At 32.6% G+C, this 24,117-nt stretch overlaps 1 protein-coding gene across 1 annotated transcript in view; it reads left to right on the top strand.

Moving 5' to 3' along the window:
* The window catches only part of LOC108745264 (fringe glycosyltransferase), a 103,537-nt gene that overhangs the window by 73,848 nt on the left and 5,572 nt on the right, over positions 1-24,117 (top strand). Inside the window, exons 6-8 of the mRNA XM_018481406.2 lie at positions 8,994-9,079; positions 19,620-19,690; positions 20,431-20,525. Coding sequence (XP_018336908.1) covers positions 8,994-9,079; positions 19,620-19,690; positions 20,431-20,525 — 252 coding nt within the window. The remainder of the gene's footprint in view (positions 1-8,993; positions 9,080-19,619; positions 19,691-20,430; positions 20,526-24,117) is intronic.

Consider the following 24,117-nt stretch of genomic DNA (forward strand, 5'->3'; position numbering starts at 1 on the left):
AAAATGGATAAAAGTAACATCCGAGGCGGATGTTGAACATCGCTTAACTCGTTCGAGAGAGGACGGGCGTTGCGCTCACACATACGTATGTTACGTATATAAATGTGAGTACCTACATAGCGTAAAACAAATAAAAACGGATGCTTTCACCGATTAAAAGAAAATGCTGTAGGTACTTTGAAAAGTAAACTGTGGAAAACTTTAGTAAAGAAGAAAAACAAAATAAAACGGAATGGAACTAGAACCATAAGCATTAATAAGTGTCTATCTTTATTTAAATAACGTTGTTCTTGAATGTTTTAATGTGACTATTGATGGAATAGTTGTTTGATACAATCTTATCGCGGTGTTAGTTGTATCTCGATATCCCGACGGGTTTTAAGAGAAGCAAACAATTTTTTTAACTTGTGTTTTACGATCACTACTTATTTCTAATTCATAAAATTCTCCTACGTTATCGTGAATAGAATTTTTATTTTAATCCAACATTCCTTCAACATTCTTGAGAGAAATAAGAAGAAATGTTGGTCTAGCCAAAGTGAATTAAAAATAGGGTTGAAATTGTACGAAGAAGTTTTGCATATTATTACATTCCATTTGTCTGTATCTTTTAACAACGAAGTTTATACTCGATACGACGAGGATTGGGACTTTTTTTATTACGAAGTATGTCGAAATGCAATTTTTGCAAGTGGTTTTGCCAATTTCACAGTGTATTTCATTCCTTACTATTTAACGAAGAATAAGACGAAATGAAAATATAACAATTCGTTCAGAAATTGTAAAATACCTAATAGTATTTAGTTGTTGTTTTCTTTCGCGATAAAACGCTTAAGCATGTTTGGGAGGTATGTCAAAATGCTACGAGACAAATAAAAATTTGGAAAAACGTTTCGCATTCAATTCTAAAACTCCTGTAAAAATTACAAATCGATTCACTAAACCGTTAACATGTTATTGAAATTTTAAAAAATTGTAATTTAGACGTCATTTTATGGAGATTCGTTAACCGAACAGATTAAATTTATTTTTATTAACAGAAAAAAAGCTACCAGAAATTTCAAACTTTTATAATAAGTAACTTGAACTCTGGAGAATCACTTTAGCGTAAGGTTATTCAAATTCACTAAATGGTTATCGAGGAAAAAATGAAAAATTAGCTGAAAATCTCGTTTTTACTTGATAATATAATGATAATATTTATAATTGTCTGAAATAAATGCAATTTTAAAGTTTTAATTATTATTTAAACATATTAAAAAGTTTTACGCTCATTATTAATAAAGATTGAAACTAAATATTTTTTTGTTTCGAAGTTGAAATCAAGGCATATTCACTGCCAAAAGTCAGTTAAAAATTTTCCATATTATTCGTTATTTCTTATTTTATTCAAAGTTTTTGGTCAAATTCCAAATTTTCTCTCAAACCGTATACTTTTTTTTTAGTATAGATAGTATTTATTTACCTCATGATATGCTGCAAAATGTAATTAATCACGAATTTCTAATTTTATGTACTCTTGTCTCCGATTGTACCTCCCAAACATCCTTAAGTAGTGTTGAAATTTTCTTTTTCTTCGCATTTGCTCTGAATATACCTACATTAAATGACGTCTCACCTTCTAGACCAGCATTTCTTAAACTATCCGATATATTATTTTATATATTAGGTACAGTTTCTGGAAATAATGTTGTAGTAATAATTGCATATTGTTCAAGTTGTACTTTACCTTCAATATTCTGCATTATCTTCTTTTATTCCTCGTTCTACGAAATACAGAACGAAGAGAACACAACATTTTTTGATTGCTAGTCAAAGTTCGTGCCAAGTTCTTTCGTGTCCGTAAATTACAATGCCGACTAAAGGCTATAAAGATAATTACAGACTTCTAAACTTCGTAGATTAGCTTCTCTTAATTTGATAGTAATTGTGCAGGAGGGCGATTTAAAAACACATCATTTACTCTGAATGAACGGTAAACTACTGTGAAGAATCGGATTGAGCCTTTACTATAGAAAACAAATGCTATCGGCCAACAAACGATCTTTCTAAATTACTGATAAAAAAACATTTTGTAGAAATAAAAGCCAAATAAGCCTTAAAAAAGAGAAGAAAAGGTAACTGAATCATGTCAAAACTATTCTAATGTACAAACGAAAAAAGGTACTCACTACATCATTATCCAGAAAATACGCCTTATCAACCCTTTTCTTAAGCTTTTGCTATCGTAACTAATATTATATAAATGGGAATATAAGTTTCTTCGTTTGTTTGTTTATTTATTACGTTTTCACGCCTTAACTACTCAAATTTGGTACACACATTATCAGGGTTACAGAAAAGGGCGTAGGGTACATTTTATCAAGAAAAAAAATACTCCTCTCAAGGGATAGAAATATTTAGCTCGATAAAGGACACTACCTATTTATTGCCTTTCCAACTAAAGTGTATGTTTAACCTAGAAGAACTTTAGTTTTATCCTGATGATCCTAGATCCTAATCAGGACTTATTTATCAAATTATTATATTTTCAATGATGTCTAACAGATATTTAGGACATCAACGTGAGTGAAGCCGTGGGTAAAACCTAGGTAATAGTTTTGATCGTTACGAATTTTTGGAGCTTTTAGAATTATATGGTATATTATGGAAAGCAAATTAAAAGTGGATACGTAAAACAAATATGTGTTGATGTTTTTGCAAAGCAAGGGTGTACAATTTAAATATTTATATATTGACACAACCGTTTTGCTTCACTGTAATTACTGTATCTGTTTAATGCATATTTTGTGCTAACCTACTCAATATTTATTATTGACTCGAACAGATTTATTTATTTTACCGTTATTTTAGGGAAACCTATAGTGGTGTATTATTTTCATTTGCTTATTTGTATATCTATCATAATAATAAAACCTGTTATTTGATTATAACGTACAATAATCTCTGTGAACTATCGTAATTAATATTATAAATGCAGATGTGAGTTTGTTTGTTTATTACAATTTTACACCTTAACTACTGAGCCTGTCATCTTGAAATTTTGTACACACATTGTCAGGGGTATCCAAAGGGACATAGGGTACCTATTATCGAGTAAATAGTTTTACCCTGATGATTCCGCTCAAGACAAATTTATCAAATTATTGTATTTTCGATTATCTTTGGCATGTATTGAGGACAAAGCTTGTTATACATAAAAGTAAAGTTGTAACAAATGTATAACAAAAATCAAATATCGAGAATTTAATAAAATAATACCATTATTATTGTAATAAGGAATAAGCACATTAATCCTATCTTAGACCAAACATAGATTTTATTAACCACTCTCGACAATCCTTAATAAACAACTAAGCACTGTCATATTACGTTAATGCGAAGAAATGAAGTAAATTTTAGAGTAAGGTTTCAAAAGCTTTGATCCTTATATGTATAAAAAAAGATCTTTTATATCTGATTAGAGAAGACGAGAACAGCCACCGATGGTACATATTGATGCTTTTGCAGAAGAAATAATGAGACGATCTCACGTCCTTGATACGGTTTCTCAAGACGAAAACAGACACCTGTCTATTGTTAATTAACATTAAGGTGACCTTCTTTTGACGAGTTTTTTTGTCTTTTTAAAGAATTATGTCGCTGCTTCACATGCCCAGTTTTTACGCCGAAGCTTTTACAACCGACATCAATGGCAGCATACAACTGATCGTCGTATAATTGTTGCGATATTGGAATGATTAATTTGAGGCGGAGCTGATGCGTCTGCTCGCAGTTTAACAGCCAATGTTGACCTGTGGTGATAAAACAAAAACTGACCACGACGTTACCAAAATGGAGACGGGTCAAAAGAAACGAAAAGCTTTTGATGTTCCGTCTGAATTAGGGCAACACCCATTACAAAGAAACGATCTCGTCTTTGTTCTTTTCAGTTTGCACTTTTTACAAATGTAGGTATTAATGGTTCCGACTTCGAAATTTTCTTTGATAGTATCTGTCAGGTGCACAAGTTAATTTTGATTGAAGTTCGTTTGTTAGTGAATAATGTCGAAGAAAACTTGATTTCTTTCTTTTTCATTTTTATTTATTTATAAAAACCGATTGCATATATCCTTGGGATATAACAAAATAAACTTTAGAAAATCCAAAAAGCCATTTCAGAGTTTGTTATGTTTTTGATTTAAGTATAATGCAAAAAGAATTTTGTAAATGTTATAGGAAAAATAAAACAGTTCAAACCAAAGTATACTTCATTTACTTTCTCTAGCGATGTGCCCCTTAAAATGTCTTGGATGCGCGCTGGCAAAAAAAAGCTTATTATACTCTCGACTCTTGTTCATTAAACATACTTTTTCATAGAGTACCTGCCAAAAGTTTTGTTCAATCATGAATAGTAGTGCGAGTCGAAAACGAGCGTTAAAGCCTTTAATATGTCTTCAAATATAAATAAACATCTCGTTGATATTTTAAGTAGTAAATGGTACCAATAATAGCACATTTGAGCAATGCAATTGTAGTGGATAAAATGGTCAATTTTTCCGTGCAGTACTGTACGGATTATACGCTCCTCACCGGTTAAGAGTTTGGCCGAGAGTTGTCTCCTTCCTTTTCTGGTCTTACTGCTGTTTTATTCTACTTTGCGCTGGTCAAACTGAAAGTTATATGGCTACGGAAAGTAAACGAAGTATATAGACTGTGGTATTTTGACGAAAGTAAAAAATGTTGCTATGATTTTTATAAAAGGTCTTGAAGCATTTGATTTTTTAATAAAAATAATATGTGCCCTTATATTTGTTGATTTAATGCTGTATATCAAAGAAACCACAAGTTTCCAAAATTTTGTTAGACTTACTATTACCATTACTTACATTATAGATGAAACCATTATTAAAAATATTATTACTTATATGTATGTACGAAGTTTTGAACGTACTCGCATAAATCAATTCCATCATGAATCACGAAATTCAAAAGCGGACGTCACAGCGTTTTTTCGTTCTTTACATTGAACGGTAACACGAAGTTTATAAAAAATCGTTTTCCCTTACCTTATGCCGTAACATCATATTTCGTGAGGGGAATCTTATCGGCTTGTAACATGTCGGAAGACAAATAACGATGAAAAATTGCACGTTTGTATAGAATTCATACTTCATCAGATTGTATGTCTGCAACAAAAAAAATCATGTTTTTATAAACACACTGTTTATCATCTCACAAACAATAATACTAAAGTCACCTAGATATGTAAATAGCACTCTCAGATATGTTCATTACATGTATCAATGTGTTTAAGAAAATTATCGGTACAGTTATTTATCGAAAAGGACTATTTTATATGCGCACATCTGGTCCTTCAAGCCGGATTGGCGAAGTCTAAAGCTAAATTTCTGTCTTACACAATACAGATTAAATAATAGAACAGAAGTGTTTGTCTGTAATATTGGAATATTTTAGCTTACACTTTTTCTGTTTGCATAGTTGATCACTAAAAAAACCTTACTGTAACGGTATTTTATGATTAATTTGCATTTTGATTAGAAGAAAAAGATTTGCTCGTTGATTTTTTAAAAATAAGTTATAATAGACATAGAACCTTGGATTGTAGAAATTATTTCTTATATTTATTCCTCTGCATGCCAAGACAGAAAGGTACATAGAACCGTAGGTGTCTCATGACATGCAGCAGCCAGGCATCATAGAACTTTGAGGTATGATAATCTTAATTTTCGGAAGTTTATAACGTAGGACCCTATAATTCTAAGTAAGCCATGTATATAATAGTTGGAGATGAAAAACTAGAGAAAACCATCGATTTAGTCATCGAGAAAGTCAGATTAGTTAGGATGGAAAAAGCAGTAGAGACATAAACAAAGGCACAGGGTCGAGTCGCTTTTAACAAAATGAAATCACTTCAGGGTTCGCGATGGGTTAATTTAGAAACTCGAAAAGGATTGTTAAAAGCATTTGAGACATGGTGTTATTCGAGGACAGAAAACAAAATGAGAACAGAGGGTGTGGTGTTATGGTATAGGCAATAAGAAAAACGACAAATAAGAAGGCAGGACACCTTCGGAGATATAGTTATAGACATATAAACAGCAGAAACGGAAGTAAAGATGTTGGGAAGATCTGGATTTGATTGCTTTTTACAAAATTGAGATGTGAAATATGTTGGGATATGCGAATTTTATATGTTTATTCAGAAATATAATTACTTTTTTTTAGATAATTTGGTCAACAATTTATTTGCAACTCAAATAATAATCCAATTATAATTAATAAATGATTTAATGATTGAACAGGATAAATAATTTAATAATAATATTAATCTACTTTAATGTTTGCCTACTTTATTATACAATTGGGGAATGTAGAATATGACAGGGAATCTTGCCAGGATGGGTGAAGACGGCAAAATGCTTCACCACCTTGCCCTGCTTCATCACCCTGCCTTGCTTCTTTCTTGTGAGTCTTAGATCTTTCTATTCGACTCCTCTTATTATCGTTTATTCTGCTTTAAACGGTCGCCAATTGACCTACTAACCCATTAAGTAGCAGGTGTTAGCTAGCAATTTTATTAAATAATTTAGATGTATCAGCTTTTTACCAATTACCTACATAAGAATTTATGGATACTGCTTAACCAGATATTCTAGTTTTCGGGAAATACAGAGATTGACTCAGGATTAAAAGAAGTTGAGGCGTATGTTCAATCGGTCTTTAAACCGAGTGGCCATAATTTTTGGTACGCCTTGAAATTAAGCGATGGTTGTTGCCGTTTCCATTTCTTACAAGTAACAGATAAACTGTAAGGGATATCGTGAATATTTTGCGAATGTTTTGTATTCGTTCTCTCGAGCCTAAACCTTTCAACTTAATTAAAGGGCGAACAAAGTAGAAGGTAAAATCACCATAAAAAGATCGTAAATACTAGGAACGGAGCAATAAAAATCGGAAAATAATTCGAGCCGAGCTTCCTGGCGAGTTCGCTAATTGCGCATTTTTCTTACTCATCTGCAGCAAGAATTGAACATCTCATCGGCAACGGCAGGGGTGAAGGTCCCATAAATTAGCGTATCATTCACAGACAAGAGCGGGTAAGCAACATTAATTGAAAATATGTTAATAAATGTTTTAGCACGGCCAACTTTAATTTCCTTGAGAAACGTGTTGCTTTCGGTTTTACGTTAGAGACTAATAACTTCATTAAACGGAGAAATACGTGTTGCACAATGCGATTACTCTTTTTTAAGCACAATTACCGACAATACATAATAAATGTACGAAATTGCTATTATTATTTTATAGTTTTCGCGACTGAATTAAAACAAATTAGCGTCGCTTTAATTTTCAAACAACTGACGGTAAATTAAATGTGTCATGTACCATAAACGTAAAAAAATGGGCCCAATGCCAACTTGTTCACTTTTGTGTAAATAAAACAACCAGGCCGAGTAACTCTCTTCTGTAAGCCCTGTCAATTTCAAAATAACAATTTTCGTCCATGTATTCTTTCGTAATACAAAAAACAAAGAAGAAAATGCACCCTCCGCTGTAAAATACTAAAAACATTGTACACTAATGGTTACAACCTAAATGTAGACATACGTGTACTTACATAAAGCCATTATCATTAAAGAGTTACATATTAGGTAAAAGTAACTCATACTTATCTGCGTTTCGTGTACTTATAAAAGTAATTACACTTTCATCTATATATTTAAGTATTTTAATCCCATTACTTTTAGCTTACGCATAAAATCAAGAAGGGAAATTATGTGTTAGTAATATTTAGGATGTTATCCTTTTTCAAATAGAATTTTTAACTAAAAATCACGAACTGTGACATGCTGGGCGCGCTTAAACATCAATATTCGGTAATATAGATTCACATATTGATTGATTGATTATTTCTTGGTACTGTATGAAAATAAATAAAAGTAAAACTAAAATACTGGTATGTAAGGGAAGATAATGTAGGGAAAGAGCGGATATAAAGATAAAAACTGGAAGAAGTGGCTGATTTTAGATATCTAGGAAGGCAGATAAGTCAGGATGTAAGAAGTAGTAGGGATATAAAGCAGACGATAGCGCAGGGTCGTGTCGCTTTTAATAAAAAGAAGTCACTTCCTGTGCTCGCAAACGATTAATTTAGAAATTCGAAAAAGATTGTTAAAGGTGTATGTTTGGAGCACGGCGTTGTACGGGTGCGAAACATGGACAGTGGGCGCGACGGAAAATAAAAGGTTAGAAGCGTACGAAATGTGGTGTTATAGGCGGATGATGAGGATAACGTGGGTAGAAAAGGTTAGAAATGAAGAAGTATTAGAAAGAATAGGAGAACAGAGGACTCTATGGAAGTCAATAAAAAATAGGCGAGATAGGTTGGTAGGACACCTTCTCAGGCATGAAGGTCTAGTCAGAGACATATTAGAGTCAGAAACAGGAGTTAGGAGGGGTAGAGGTAGACCTAGATTAGATTACTGTTCGCAAATAGTTAAGGATGTGGGTTGTTCTAGTTTTAGGGAAATGCGAAGTTTAGCTCAGGATAGGAATGAGTGGAGGTACGTGTCCAACTAGTCTTAGGACTGACGACCTTATGATGATGATGATGCAGCATCGATAGTGTTGCCCATACGTCAAAATTTGGACGGGTTGAACTAGTATAATGTATAAAGCACCCAACCACGTTTACAGAGTTTGATTTTTTGGTAATATAGCTAGACACTTATTTAATGTCTCTGTCCGTATACATTAAGCGTTATGGTTGGATGTAATGAAGAGTAACGGTAATTAATGTGGTTAAAGTAAGAAAAACAAAAAAAAACTAAGATACAACGATTGTCATTATCATTCCTTAGGCACCGGCACCCCGATGTTTCGTTGAAAATTAACAGACGTTTAAGTTAATATCGTATATATGTAATTATGTATTTTTTCTTCTGCTTCCTGGTGGGTTCACTAATTGCACATTTTTCTTCTTGTTGCAGCAGAAAGTGAAGTTCTGGTTCGCCACGGGAGGTGCCGGATTTTGCCTCAGCCGAGCCCTCGCGCTGAAGATGGTGCCCATCGCCAGGTAATTTATCTCGCAACCGAGCTTTTAATTAAACTTTGATGATACATCACTATCATCGTGTATCGATGGAGTTATTATTGCTCTCAGTTTCGATAATTAATACATTCCAGCGGTTATCAATTAATTAAGTAAATGAAAAGTTGATAGGAACGCGCATAGTTATATTATAATAACTCTGTTTCGTTCCCTCTATAAAAGGTCAATCAGGTTTCCTAACATGGTCAACACGGCCGAATTAAAATTTTTATAACGGTGATTTTACAATTCATAAAACATAATAGAAGGTAAAGTACAGGTAAAGGTTTATAAAGTTGATCATCCAAATAATACGTACTGTTATGACCTCTTACTCTTATACCTACTAGTAAATTGGTACAAGTTCTTACGAAATTAATTTAACTAGATCATAAATATTACTAGTGTAATTGACGTATTTTTTTAAAATGATTTCTATATGAACCAAACTGAAGTTATGAACCCATAGTATAAATAAAATTTTCCAACATTTTTTGGTTTTAGCTTACAATTATTAATTAGTTGTTTGTAAAAGCGACTATTTGCGCTGAAAATTCTTCTCTCTGTGCTTTCTAACGCGAATATAGAACTATTGGAAAAACAGCGTTTATAAAAATATTGCTATTGCATAAAAAACACTTAAATGGTTTTAAACTCAACAAAACGCTCTTTAATGTTTAATTACTCTTGATAAGCCGAAATATATTGAAATTTTAGAAGTTTTGTTGTGTTTGATCATTAGTTTTAACGATATTTCAAATTTTCCTACTGCAAGTTCTACTAAAAGTATTACGTATAGTTTGGCATTTTATTGTCCTAATTAAATATCAAACTGTCATAGAATTTACATGTTCTTTGAAAATACTTGAAAATAACGTTGTGCGACATTCGAAAAATTGTATGTCAACCCAAACGATAAGGTCTTAGTCTGAGTTTTTAAATATGTCATATTCAGTTTTATGTGCCTGTTTTTCACATTGTTATAACTGAAGAAGTTAGAATTGCACCAAGCACGATAGAGTTGCATAAAAAGGCTTAGGTATTATAAGTACCAGCTTTGACAATGCACTATATAACTGCTTTAAAACTAATAAAATAAAAGCAATCAATATAATTTTTCCTAGAGCTTAATAATTCCGAAACGGGATACGCACTCAAGCTTCTAATTATTTAGAAATTGGTAGAGGTTGTGTCTGACAGAAACATAATAGAGATGAACATGACCGTTTTTCTTGTTCGATCATGGAACCTTAATAGTTTTAAAAAAGATTTCTGCTATACGACGGAGTAAACAGATGAAACTCTAGCATTGCAATTCTATTTCAATCTTTTATTTAAGAAGAAGTGAAGTCGAAGATAATTTAAAGGGGTATAGGCAGCGGTTTTAATATAATTGGTCCCGAATATTTGCAAAATGCGTGCTGCTCCCGAGAGCGATTTTAACGAGACCATAAAATATGGTCTTTTCACCGAACTTCAAATTAGAAGCGCCCAGGTATTCCGTAATGAGATGTAGCGGCTCACTTTCAACTTCTTCGCCGGCCACTTGATACCCTGCTCGCGATTCCAATTCAAACAAACAGACTCGGTCACTTTTTTAACGGCCCTCGAAGAAGAAGTACCGGAAAATAACTGGGCTGCAAGTGTATAATTTTTATTGCACTGGTCAAAAATATCAATTAAATTGGCAGAGAGACCACGACAGTCGCCCTGGTTTATGAGGCAGATGTTCATGCTGCCTTCATTCGATACGACAAATGGGGGACATTTTTAATAGCACCTTTCCTTACAAGTTCGTAATGTTATGTATTTATGAAACAATACTATTTCAATTTGACGAAGTAATTAGATGTTACAAATAACACAAAAAAGAAAATACGACAATCAAATTTCGTATTTAACATTCAATTATTGAACGCTTTACTGGGAAATGATTTAAATTTTTACTTTAAGACTAGGGATCCCGAATCTATAATTTGAAATTGAAAATATATTTTTCTTAACATGTTCTATTTTTTATAACAATTTAATTTCTGCGTACAATTTATGATAAATGGAAACAAAAACAACATGTAGTTCTATCGGACGTAGATCCTCGATTTCGATTTATTGGTTCTCATCAGCACGCCAGTTTTGACTAATTACCGAATTTTCTCCGTAATAGTATCAAGAGAAGATATTGGCAGTACATCGTCATCAACTGATATTTATGTATACCTTTTACAATGATGTACTTATGAAAGAGGAACTCATTGATGTTTAAGTTCGAATTTATGAAGTTTTATGGCTTTCAGAATACAAGAAACTGGATTTTGCACAACAAAGCACGTTTATAATAAAAGCGGTAAAATGGACTGCAAGTCGACCACGCTTTTATAAAAAAAAACTGCCGATGCTAGACATTAAGTTCAGAGACGTGAAGGAATGCTTGCGTTACTACTGACTTCTGATCAATCATTATTCGCCACACCTGCTTACGTCATGTTATGAATTTATTACTGCTGATTTGCATATGTGCACTTTATTTCTAAAACAAGACACGATACAACTGCACCAGCGATTTATTGTTCAAGGTATATAAATCCACTAAACTATATTATCTTAGAAAGTTTTAAACTACAATATATATCTCTATATATATATCTATATACAGTAGAACCTCGATAAGATAAAGACCAAGGGAAACGTAAAATAATTTGAGTTATTAAGGTTTTTACTTACTAAGGGTTTAAGTTTAAGCTTTAAAATTATAGATTTCCAGTGACTTAGCAAACTCTTCAGCGTTTTCCTTTAGTATAGGTCCACTAACACTAATGATTTTACATATTTCTACACCATCTGAACCATGTAAACAAGCATTTTTCTAAATTAGGAAATTCAGCAAATCTTCGTCTTTCAGATAGAAGACTTTCTCTCGATTCGAACCACTTTTCACTGCTTACTGAGGTGCGATGCCCAAATTATCCGTTTAAGTTATACAGGGTTTTTATTTTAAGTAATAGAGGTATTGGACTCCGAGAGGAAGGGAACACAAAATTTTATGAATTTATATAGATTATTACGTTATCAAGGTTCTNCATGTCTATCGAGACACCACTTATTGAGAGATTCGAGTCTCTCGTTCAGAGACTGGATACGAAATGAGGATCTCTCTATGAGCGACTCGAGTCTCTCGTTCAGAGACTGGATACGAAATGAGGAACTCTCTATGAGCGACTCGAGTCTCTCGTTCAGAGACGCTAAACAGTTTTTTTGACAGTCTCTTTCAGCACCACCAGAGAGACTCTATGATAGACGGAGACTCGAGTCTCGCTTTCAGAAACTCTGAGAGACTGAACATTTTTATCTCGGGTTCTTCCGATTCAAACCACTTTTTATTGATTACTGAGGTGCGATGCCCAAATTATTCGTTTAAGTTATAGAGGGTTTTTATTTTAAGTAATAGAGCTTTTGGACTTCGATGGGAAGGGAACACAAAATTTTATGAATTTATAGAGGTTATTACGTTATCGAGGTTTAAGTTATCAAGGTTCTACTGTATATATAACACAAATAAAATTGAAGTTTCTCTCTGCAATAATGTTATAATTAGAGATAAGACGGGTACCCGGTTTGAATCCGGAACCTTCTTTAGCATTCCGGCAAAATTACTACCCGGTGCATCTCTAATAGAAATCACTATCGTTTTTAAGTTCATCAAATGGTTATTTAAATGCTACTAATATGCAAAAACCTTTAAAAAAAACTGTCTGTCTCTACAGGTTAATCTTCGAAAGGGTTGAACAGATGTCAACAGGAGATTATCCCGAGTTTTCAGTCATATAATTTATTGTAGACTTCGCCTTCCGAAATTGACCCAACGATATTTTTATAGTGCACCACACGACAGTGCGTTTGTTGCATTTCTGGCAAAATAGTAAGACGCATAAAATGATACATATTCACATTTTATGCATGCGTGTTTGCTGTAAGTACTTACATACGTGGTACCTACCCACAATTCGCTGCTTGTGATAACTGTTTCATGGCTGCTGCTTTTATTATATGCGTCCGTTTTAATTTATGGCAGCGGGATAAAATTGCAGCTTTGCAGTTCCTGACTTACCATAGTAACCGTGCTATTATTTCGTTTTTACAAAAGTTAATATTACTACCTAGAATGCAACGCGGAAGTCACGATTGCTTTTGGAAAGGCTGGTAATCGGAAACGGTGCGTTTACATAAATGGAATAAATCCGATGGTCTTTTAACTACATATATACAATGTGTATGTGTACTGTTTCAGTATCAATAGCACAATGAATGCATTACACGTTATTGATCTTCACAAAGAAAAACTGCAATAAATAGATGAATTTTGGTTTCGGGTTGAATTTTTGTTAAGGATAAATAAAATTTACATTAGCTAAAAGTGTGCGTGCATAGAATTTATAGATTTAGAAAAAGTTTTTGAAAATGTTAAACGGGACAAGATGTTAAATGTACATAAAAATGTAGGGATGAGTTACAGAGATAGAAAAGTGATACTTAGTTTGTATAAAGAGCAACAGGCGGTTATAGAGCTGGAGCATCAACATAGAGAAGGAAATATTAGGAAGGGAGTCAGATAAGGATGCATACTGTTATCGCTACTTTTTAATCTTTACATCGAAGAAGCGATCAACATCATTAAAGACAGTACAACTGTAGGGATAGATATAGATAGGCAAAAGGCCAGTATGCTTAGATTTGCAAATGACATAGCAGTATTAGCATCTAGCAAGGAGTTAGAGATAGTTTTAAATAACATGGAAGCGGTATTGACAAAACAGTATGGCATGAAAATAAATAAAAGTAAAACAAAATACTGGTATGCAAAGGAACAAGAAGTAGGGAAAGATTGAATATAAAGATAGGAGACGCAAGATTAGAAGAAGTGGCTGATTTTATGTATCTAAAAAGTCAGAAAGTCAGGATGAAAGGAGTAGTAGCGATATAAAGCAGAGGAAGAAGAAGTGAGCGATTTTAGGTATCTAGGAAGGCAAATAAGTCAGGATGGAAGTGGAAGGTATATAAAGCAGGGGATAGTGCAGGCTCGAGTCGCGTTCAATAAAAAGAAGTCACATCAATGATGAGAATATCGTGGATAGAGAAGGCTAGAAATGAAGAGGTATCACAAAGAATAGGAGAACAGAGGACTATATGGAAATCAATAAAAAATGAACGAGAGGTTGGAAAGACACCTTCTCAGTCATGAAGGTCTATTCAGAGGCATATTAAAGGCAGAAACTGAAGTTAAGAGGAGTAGAGATGGACCTAGATTAGATTACTGTTTGCAAATAGTTAAGGATGTGGGATGTTCTAGTTTTAGGGAAATGCAAAGATTAGCTCAGGATAGGAAAGAGTATAGGTGCGTGTTCAACCAATATTAGGACTGACGACCTTCTGATGATGATAGTTAAAAGTAGTAAAGTTCGAATAGAAACAGATATATACACATATGTATCAAGCTTAATGATTTATGGTTAGTACTTGATGACGGAACATTTCTAATAAAAAATTCTAAGAACCAAGCAAACTACTTTTTTATTCGATTTTTAACATCATAAAAATGTTGACCAATCGTGACCTAACGTTGATTCTTCTATTTCATTCAATTTTTCTTTAACAATCATTGCTCAAGTAATAGTCAAACTTACCCGCTGAGAGTTTAATTAGTTTTCCAATAGGTACTTGTCTATTGTAAAATTTTCAAATATTTTTTAATTATTCATATATAAACAACTTTTAGCAATTTACTGTCTAAGTACATGGTACAATTAATATTGTACTAAATTTGTAGCTTCTTACGTAAATTCGTTTCGGTAATTAACTTGGAATTTGAAGTACAAGTCTCTAAAAGCCATGCCTTTATTGGACCTTTAATTTGTCAAATAAGTCGGAAAAGGATTACAAAAATCTCTCATGCTTAAACCTATAGCTCTTTTTAATGATACTCAACAAGTATAGGTATAATTAGATCTTGTTGCCCTGTTTGCATGCTAGGTGGCCCCTTCGAGTAAAGCTGATGAGTTATATTGAAATAATTTTAACCCTTGTAATAAAAAGAGTATCAACCAGTACCATATATGTTTCTTTAAAAATTATTCAAAGTAGTTAGATCCACATTAGTTATAACAAAATATGTGTGTTCATGTGCCGCATACAAAATACGTCTGAAATTTTGTATAGCTACTCTGGTGGTGCAAATTGAGATGAAACAAAGGGGAGATGTTCGTATCTCCTTTCAAGATGATCCTTTTACAGAACACGTGCGTCTGTGCGTGTATCAGGATCGGCAGGTGGTGTGCGGGTTTGGGACCCAGAGAACCGTCCCGGACTCCACCGCCTTCTTCTACTTCTTCTTATTCCTCGAAGCACCATCATTATCTCGGAATTATTGCAAGAGATAGACAACGATAAACAGTGGTTGTTCGACCCATCTATTCATCCCGTTCATTTCAGACAATGATCAGCAAAAATGGTCCTGTTTTTATTTCTTACACGTCTCTCTTTATTATAGGACTATGTCTTGTCAATTTCGATTTTGTGGTTAATATAAATTAGATAAAAATTAGGGGCAAGGCCTTTTATTCATACCTACATTAGGCAGATTCGTTAAAATAAAATAATTAAAAAATTGCCTGAATTTCAAATTTCCTAGACTTGGGTTTAAAAAAAAAGTAATATATATCCTCGAAAAACTAAAATATGTCTTAGTGAAAATATATGACAAAGAACAAAATTGCTAAAGCTGTTTTAATTTTTTTGTTTTTCATTTTTGGTAATCCTACGGATGTGTAATTAATTTTCGGGCAGCAATATACAACGATAGTTAACGAGCTGAAAAATGTACGTTCCAAAATTCAACTTTAATTAATGAACTATGCAGACAATTTTTATTACATAGTTTCTCTGCTAGTTTACAAACTGACCAAAAATAGCTAACACCATAGATTTGGTTGTAAGATTACGACTTTTCTCGTAAATTTGTGGAATATACGACATCATTAACTGTTTAATTATTATCGTATCGTATTCGTTGATTTAAGGTCAATTTGTTAGGAATTTATGACGGTTGATTCTACGAAAGATATACATAAGCTTTTTGTATACATGCGTACATACACGTCCATGTCTACTATCTATTAACTCGATCTCTAATCTATTAATTTAGACAGTGCGTTTCGTTTCACGAAAATCTTAAGCTTATTTTAACTCTGGTTTTATCACTAGGATTATCTCCTTACAAAATTCGAAGGATTCTAGCCAGTTGATAGTTAAACTGTCTCTTGTTATTCAAGTAAAATTGAAAAGTAAAGTTCAACTTGTAAACGTACTTATTCACCAAGATTATTCATATTAATTTCGAGTTAATAGTGCAGCGAGAGAGGTTTCATCCTTGTTCTTAAGGTATTTCCAAACTAAAGTAAAACCCACTTTAATAAAAATCTCTAGAAATATCTTGGTTAATGCGTGAATGCCATTTTTGTCTGTACAAGAAAATTAATTCAAATTGAAAATTGAATTCAACAGAAGCACTAACACAAAATTCCGCGAATACATTTAAAATTTAAAATTTTATTAAATCAGAAATTTTAAATTAGATCACGAGTGATAAAAAAACCAAAAATAAATTTTGGTTTCTGTACCAGTCAAAAGGTATATTAAAGAAAACATTTGATATTAATTTTTATCTTTTGGTCTAATCCATATAAATTGATTAACTAGGATTTATTTACCTCTAGATAAAAATTATAGCGAAACTGTGTCACTTTTATATTTTGAGATTGGATAAGAGACAATAAATCGGGATTGCCTTTTCAGGTAAATTAAAGTTTTCGAAACTATGATATTGTAGCGAGCACGAATGGCTTATCGATTCGCCGACTAGCCGCGGGCGCCATTCTTCATGTGCACCGTATTTTTAAATGTGTTTGTCGTACTTGCGTTCTGGGAAAGCAGTTAAACAGTTCAAAGAAAAAATAAACTATCCGGATGTTTCCAGAAGGTTCCCGAAAGTAAACAAAAGAGTATTTAAAGGAAGAGACGATCGCCGAGAGAAGAGAAGAAATAAATTCACCGTTGCAGAAGTGAATCGAGAAATAAATTGACAATGATAGCAATGAAATAAATAGCGCAGTGAATAGTGATTTATCAACAATAGCGTAAATAAATAGAATAATTCATAATCTAAGTTTAGTAATAATTTAATAGTGTTTTTAAGTCCTTTAATAATTAGTGTAAATAAATAGTTTTTGCCGTTATCAGTCTTAGAAGTTAATTTTGTTAAACCCACGAACATTACAATATGTATGTATAATCAGCTGTCAATTATAAAAGCATAGAATTGGTCGTGTCCCACTAGACATATTGAATGTCTGTGCTTTGGAAACAAAAAACAAAGGGGATTTGGTGATATAACGTGTCTTTAAAGTCGATCGCGACAGCAAACAATCTAAAGAATTTAAACTTAATTAAACCTTAGGAAAGCAGCTCTTCTCGTTAAAACTTGACCGTTTCTTGTATTATTGTTTTTTTTATTTTACGATCCGCTATTAAATGCTAATTAAAAAGATTTCTATCCCTATCGAAAACATAAATTAAACAACTGTGCGCCCAATTTTAATCAATCGGCAGCCCGACTTTGGCTGTTTTCGAATACTTTCCATAAAGAATGTATTCTTAATTAGCAGGTGGCGACAAAATACAGGAGTTCTAAGCAAATCCCTTCATTATTGAAGCAAAATCTCGGTGACTGTCTCGTTTTTGCCAAGAGATCTATAAATAAAACCATCATAAGCATGATTGTTTTGGTTGTACTATCACTTTTACTCATATTTATCAGTTTTTGTTATTCTTTACTTCTTTAAGTACAACAATTTCTTATTTATAGATATTTCAGTGCATAAAAAAGATTCAGTGTGTTATATGCATCACTTTTTAAAATTATTTAACCACCAAAAGGAAAGAACATTCTGAAGTAAATCTTCAATTAAGCGTCGACGTTAAAGAAAAGCTCTAAGTGATACCATTGTTTATCCAGTTGAAAGCGTTTACGTAGCTGGAGAATAATAAAGGAAGCGCTATGACACAATGGCGGCAAGACTTTTCTTTTCTCATTTAATTACTCTACTTATTTGTCACCCTACCCAAGCATTAAAAGGAGCAATCAATAGAGGCATGTTACGTATTATTACTTCACAATAACGACCCTTTCAATGGCGACACAGTCAGTCGTTTTATTTCTATCGTTTTTGTTAATAAGGATATAGCTCAAAATGTAATTTTTACAATAATTTTTCATTACTCACAATCCAAAAGTTTTAGATAAAAAATAAAACATTTAAAGTTTAAGGGAAAAAGAAATGTAATAAACTTAACAATATGTAATGGAAACAATTATGCAGAGAATATGTTTTTTTATGGTACTTTTGTAGTGTAAAGAGCATTTATGTGCACTTGTCAACCTTTGTAAAAATTACTTCAAAGCAACTTTTTTTACTGAATTTGTTTTAATTAATTTAATGTGACGGTTCAGCTGTTTTATATGTACCTACCTTTGTATTTGTTGGTTTGAATAGAGATAGCCCCATTGGCTAGTGGAAAAACAGAGGGCTGACTGCTTTAAAATAAAAATAAAAACGAAATCAAATAGTCATGTTTAATTAAATATACACAAAATTATTGGTAATCAACCTAATAAAAATTACACGCTTCAATCTATGTTTATTTTCCAAATTAAAATAGTGGAACTTAATCCTTTTATAGGAAGCATTATATTGACTATATTGAACCAATTAAATTAAAATGAATGTACGTATTTATACGCATATTGCATAAATCACCTTTTTAACCGATTTTATAGATATATCCAAAATGCAGAACATGTATTAATCGTGTCGCCTAGTTAATTTACAAAATCCTAGAAGATAAAATTTTATTTTGATCCGTCGACAGGCGCGAGGGCGACAACATAAAACCGGAAGGTAAAAGGAAGTAATGAGAAGCTTTTTAGAAATATCAGGAACGTTCGGGAATTGTATACATACTGTATGTGACAAGCATTAGATGGAGGACAATCGATATATATCGAAACAGTATTATAGATTCAAATTAGAAAATTATAAACACGCAGTGATACAAATATGTGATTGCTAAAATGAATTATGATTAAATAATGTGTTAGGGTGTAAAATAAATTGTTTGGCATACAAAATCTACTTAAAAAAATAGTGTTATACATACAAAATAAAAAAATTTTTTCGATAAGTTTATTTTTTATGCGATATATTCTGTTACCATGGTCTCTGTCCATGAAATTTTGTAACAACGAAAATAAGAATATTTTTAAGAAATATTCATCTTAGGTAGGTTAATACGAGCAAGCACACGTTCAATAACTTTTGATCCGAAAACTTGTGTGTGAAAGGATGGGATTAATTTTGTATGCAAAAAAGCCGTTGAATTAATAAAGCTCTTTCCTTATCTTGTACTTTTGTTCCAGTGGTGGGAAATTTATCGGGACTGGCGAGAAAATAAGGTTACCGGACGACGTCACAATGGGCTACATAATTGGTAAGTTTAACTGATGGGTGTAATTGAGGAAACGTCAATTTATCAAATGTAACAACTGCCGTTTGAGTTCAATAGACTAGAATCGTTCAAATGTTTTACACACCTACGCATTTAACAAAAAATGCACCCACAGTAAACAATTCAGCGCAAGTAGAAATTCCTAATAACTAACAAAATACTTATTATTGGACTTTTCCATTGGTGACTGTTTGAAATAATCAAATAAACCATTGAAAATGAGTGTTAAAATTTACAATGGAATACTTTTTAATTTAACCTGCCAACTTTTGGAAGAATCGATAATTCTAAGTGTGTACAAATTCTATTTTTATTTTTATGCGCATTTAACATCAAAACGAGATATTTCAATTTTAATATCAAACTTAAATGTGGTTTTCGCAGAAAAATATTTCGGTATTTCGGGGAATTCCCCAGAAAAAATTAAATGTCAAACTGAAAATGGCATGTAACCAATGAATCGTGAATTATGAAAACGGATTTTTAAAAAAGTGAGAACCGCAGTACGAAATATCGATCCGTAGGTGTACATCAAGGTGATATTTATTTATTTAATTTGGTCCTAAATCAAAAATTGGTACTGTATGAAATGTTAGTCGTTGAATTTTCTACAAGTAAAATGATTAGAATAAAGCATAAAAGTTTTCTAAAATGTAAAATTTGGTCTAATATAATTTTGTTGTATACTGTAAATTTGAGCGTCAACGTACGTTTTTTTCCAGAGCATTTATTAAAGAAGCCTTTGACCGTGGTCGACCAATTCCATTCTCACTTGGAGCCAATGAAGTTCATCAGGAAGGAACTTCTGCATGACCAGGTAATCCTTTAATTAAGACCGCTAACAAACGTCAATTAATATACGGCAGACGACGGCACTTTTTACGCTTCAAACACATAATTAGTCGATGACATTAAGTGATGGATGGGTACAGAACAGAATAACAGTCAGTTTGAATTTTAACGTTAAAACCGAATCGTCCAGAACAATCGATTATCCTAGTCAAATAAAGAATGTGATGGTAAGCAATCAATTTCGAATTTCCAATGTGAAATAACTTGAAGTATATACGAACAAAATATTAACAAACGAATTTATCATTATAAGGTCCGTATATAGGCCGACGATCAAAATTTTATGAGGTGAAATCTAGTGGCCAGATTTTTTTTAGCGAGACCTACTATAATGTGTTTGCACCTCGATTTCCACAAACAGTAACTTATCGTCCTAAATACGCCCCTGATAATGACATCATGTACGAACAACGTCCGCTCCCTACTTATACGACGCAATATTTGTTTTTTGTGGGACTAAAAATCGTTTGAGTGCAAGATACAAGTGCTTTATCGATATATAAAGAACAATTACAATACAATGAAAGCTTGAAGTTTTCTGGGAATTGGTTATATGCGTGTAATTTTATACTGTTATAATGGAATGCGGATACAATTTCGCTCTTCCGCAATCAAACGTTCGTTTTGTTGAAGAGGATGAAAAAAGCATATGCAATTCACTGGTTTGGAAAATAAACGATTTTTGGAAAAATGAAATAAATAAGAGAATCGCCCATTGCAGAGGTATCGGTAATTGAAAGAACAATATTCTGGTGACTTACGATAAAGTACCGTAGAATTCGTTTATAATGACTTCGTTTATATCGTCGGTTTGCGTATCCATGTATCTATATATAGGAAATTTTAAACTTTCGGGTATTATGAAAACGCAGTTAGAATGTTCGTATATAACGTCTTCCCTTATAAAAACGAATATATGTATACGGTTTTACAAAGTTTAAATCTGCACAATCTATGTAATTGCCAGCTTTAGGCACCATTTTACTGTATAAATGTTTCGAACGATAACGTTTTTAACGTACAAATACATCATTATACACGGATCAGGCTCTCAAACACACTTCTTAACGAGAGTATCTGCATATTACGAACAAGTTTTTCGGTTCTGTTCGCGTTCATTATAACCGAGTTTCACTATATTCCCTTGCAATGCGACGTACAACGTCCAAGAAAAAGGTAGTTAATGACAAATGATTCAATCTTGGAAAACGACAACGACAGACACCTTGAAGAAGAACGAAAGTCATGGCCTGCCAGGATGCGACGGGCCCGAAGACGGGTACGATGACAGTACGTGATTGTAAACGGCACCCGATGAAGCACCTGATTGTCTACACGCAAACGAAGGCGACGAGAATATCAAATACTTTAATGAACGTTATCGGAACACGGCAGACCATTACAAATGTAGTAACGTCATTATAAGGTTGAAAGCACCGATCTAAGCTGTGTATTATTTGTTACCGAATAAAAATGAACAGTCGAACAGGGAAAATCAATAGACGCGTTAGTTGTTAGTTGGCTAGTTAGTTGGTGTTAAGCTGGCCAACGGAGTTTTTTATCGTTAACAAAATCTAGGTGTACGTAAAAGCGTTCACTAACGATACGCTGGCACATCTGTTTTCAAAATATCATTACGTATTATAATGAACTACCTAAGGACAAGTGCACTGTCAGTTAAGTGCTAATTTGAATTTGGATTGTGAAAAGTAACCTAACAAAGCTAATCTTTAAATCTTGATTTATTTATCATTATTCTGACGTTATATGCATACAATTTTAGTTTAATCACAGCAGGACCTCAATAAGATAAATAAAGGAGACGTTGACAATTTTGCAATAAATAGTTTTTAATATAAATAGGGTAACTTAAAAGTTTAGGTCTAAAACCCTAAAAGGCCTATATTTTACTTAACATAGTGAGGCTTCATTTTCATTAAGGATTCTGCTTCTAATACGTCTCTAACTATCCTTTCACATCTCAGAATTTCAGGTGTCCTATTTGTGTGGTCCTTGTGATACAATACATATTAGATATGTAGTCAAAATTAAAAGTTAGTTCGATTTAGTAAATTTTTTAGATGTAGTTTATTACGAAAAAGGTTTTAGGGTTTGAAGAGTAAGGTTCAGAAACTTCAATTATCGGAGTTTTTACGTTATCAAACAATTATTGACAAGGTTCTATTCAATGGTTTTGTCAGGCATTTTTTTAATTTTTATTACTGTAGACAGTAGTGTGATTATTAAATCTTCGTCAAAAAAGCAAATTTGAAAATCTGACTTGTAGGTTCAAGAAGATTATTATGAACAATTACGTTATTACAATATAATTCGCAAAAATTATAAATTTAAGATTAGTAAATTTAACTGAATAGAAGTTTGAAGAGTTCAGTTTTACAGGTTCCATCACGTCGATTGAAATTATAATACTTATACGTAATTATGTTTTATAGTTGGGATGTATAGTAGTTTTTAAAACTTTGGTTAAAATTTTGAATCCCTCAGGAAATTAAAACTCGAAGTTCTTAATTATCATAATACGCTTTAGTTAGGTGGCAGATTTTCGTACAGCTTGTACTCCTTTTGTTGAAATTCTTTTGTTGGAGCACGTGCATGCAATCTTGTTTCTTTTGTATAAATTGATTAAGTAATAAAATCATGTTGAACCTTTCGAAGCTTTCCTGCAATTTCATGCTCGAATGTACAATGACCAAGTAAAAAACAAGAATCAATGGCCGGTACCCCTTTTTATGATAAAGATGATGATACTTGAATCATTTAAAAATACGTATAGGTTGATATACCTGTTGAACCGAAACATATTAAAATTTTTGTGTCAAATAATCTAATCCGTTCTGCTTCAATATTTAAAAATACGTATAGGTTGATATACCTGTTGAACCGAAACATATTAAAATTTTTGTGTCAAATAATCTAATCCGTTCTGCTTCAATAATATTATGGTACTTTTATAAGTACACTGCTGCTACAATAAAGTAGCAACGTTATTAACTTCTTTTCGATTGAAAGCATTTTGTGCAGAATCATGATAACGTTTATAGTTACCCCGATAATAAATTCAGATGTATAGATAAGTTCCTTTTAAATTGAAATACAGAATAATGAAGAAAATAAAGGTAGTGTATAGTAGAGATGCCCGTTTTGGATCCACTAATGCCGTGTAATTGTACCAGAAAATAAAACATCAGCATCAGAAATAATTGTTTATATTACCGGTTATCCGGTACCCCAAAAAATCACTATTGGGTGCATCTCTAGTGTATAACTAAGAATCCTCAAGTACATGAAAAAAGTTCTGTAATAAATTAAGGATAATTAAAATTTTCTATAAATTTTTGACAAATTACTGAACAGTTGCCTTTCCATCATAAGAAGGTCATCATCTTAAGATTGGTTGGTCTAGGTCTACCTCTACTCCTCTTAACTCCAGTTTCTGTCTCTGACTAAACCTTCAAGCCTAAGAAGGTGTCTTATCAACCTATCTCGCCTATTTCTTATCGACTTCCATGGAGTCCTTTGTTCTCCTATTCTTTTTA

Source organism: Agrilus planipennis, unplaced genomic scaffold (genome assembly GCF_000699045.2).
Source record: "Agrilus planipennis isolate EAB-ADULT unplaced genomic scaffold, Apla_2.0 scaffold38, whole genome shotgun sequence".
Taxonomy (NCBI): domain Eukaryota; kingdom Metazoa; phylum Arthropoda; class Insecta; order Coleoptera; family Buprestidae; genus Agrilus; species Agrilus planipennis.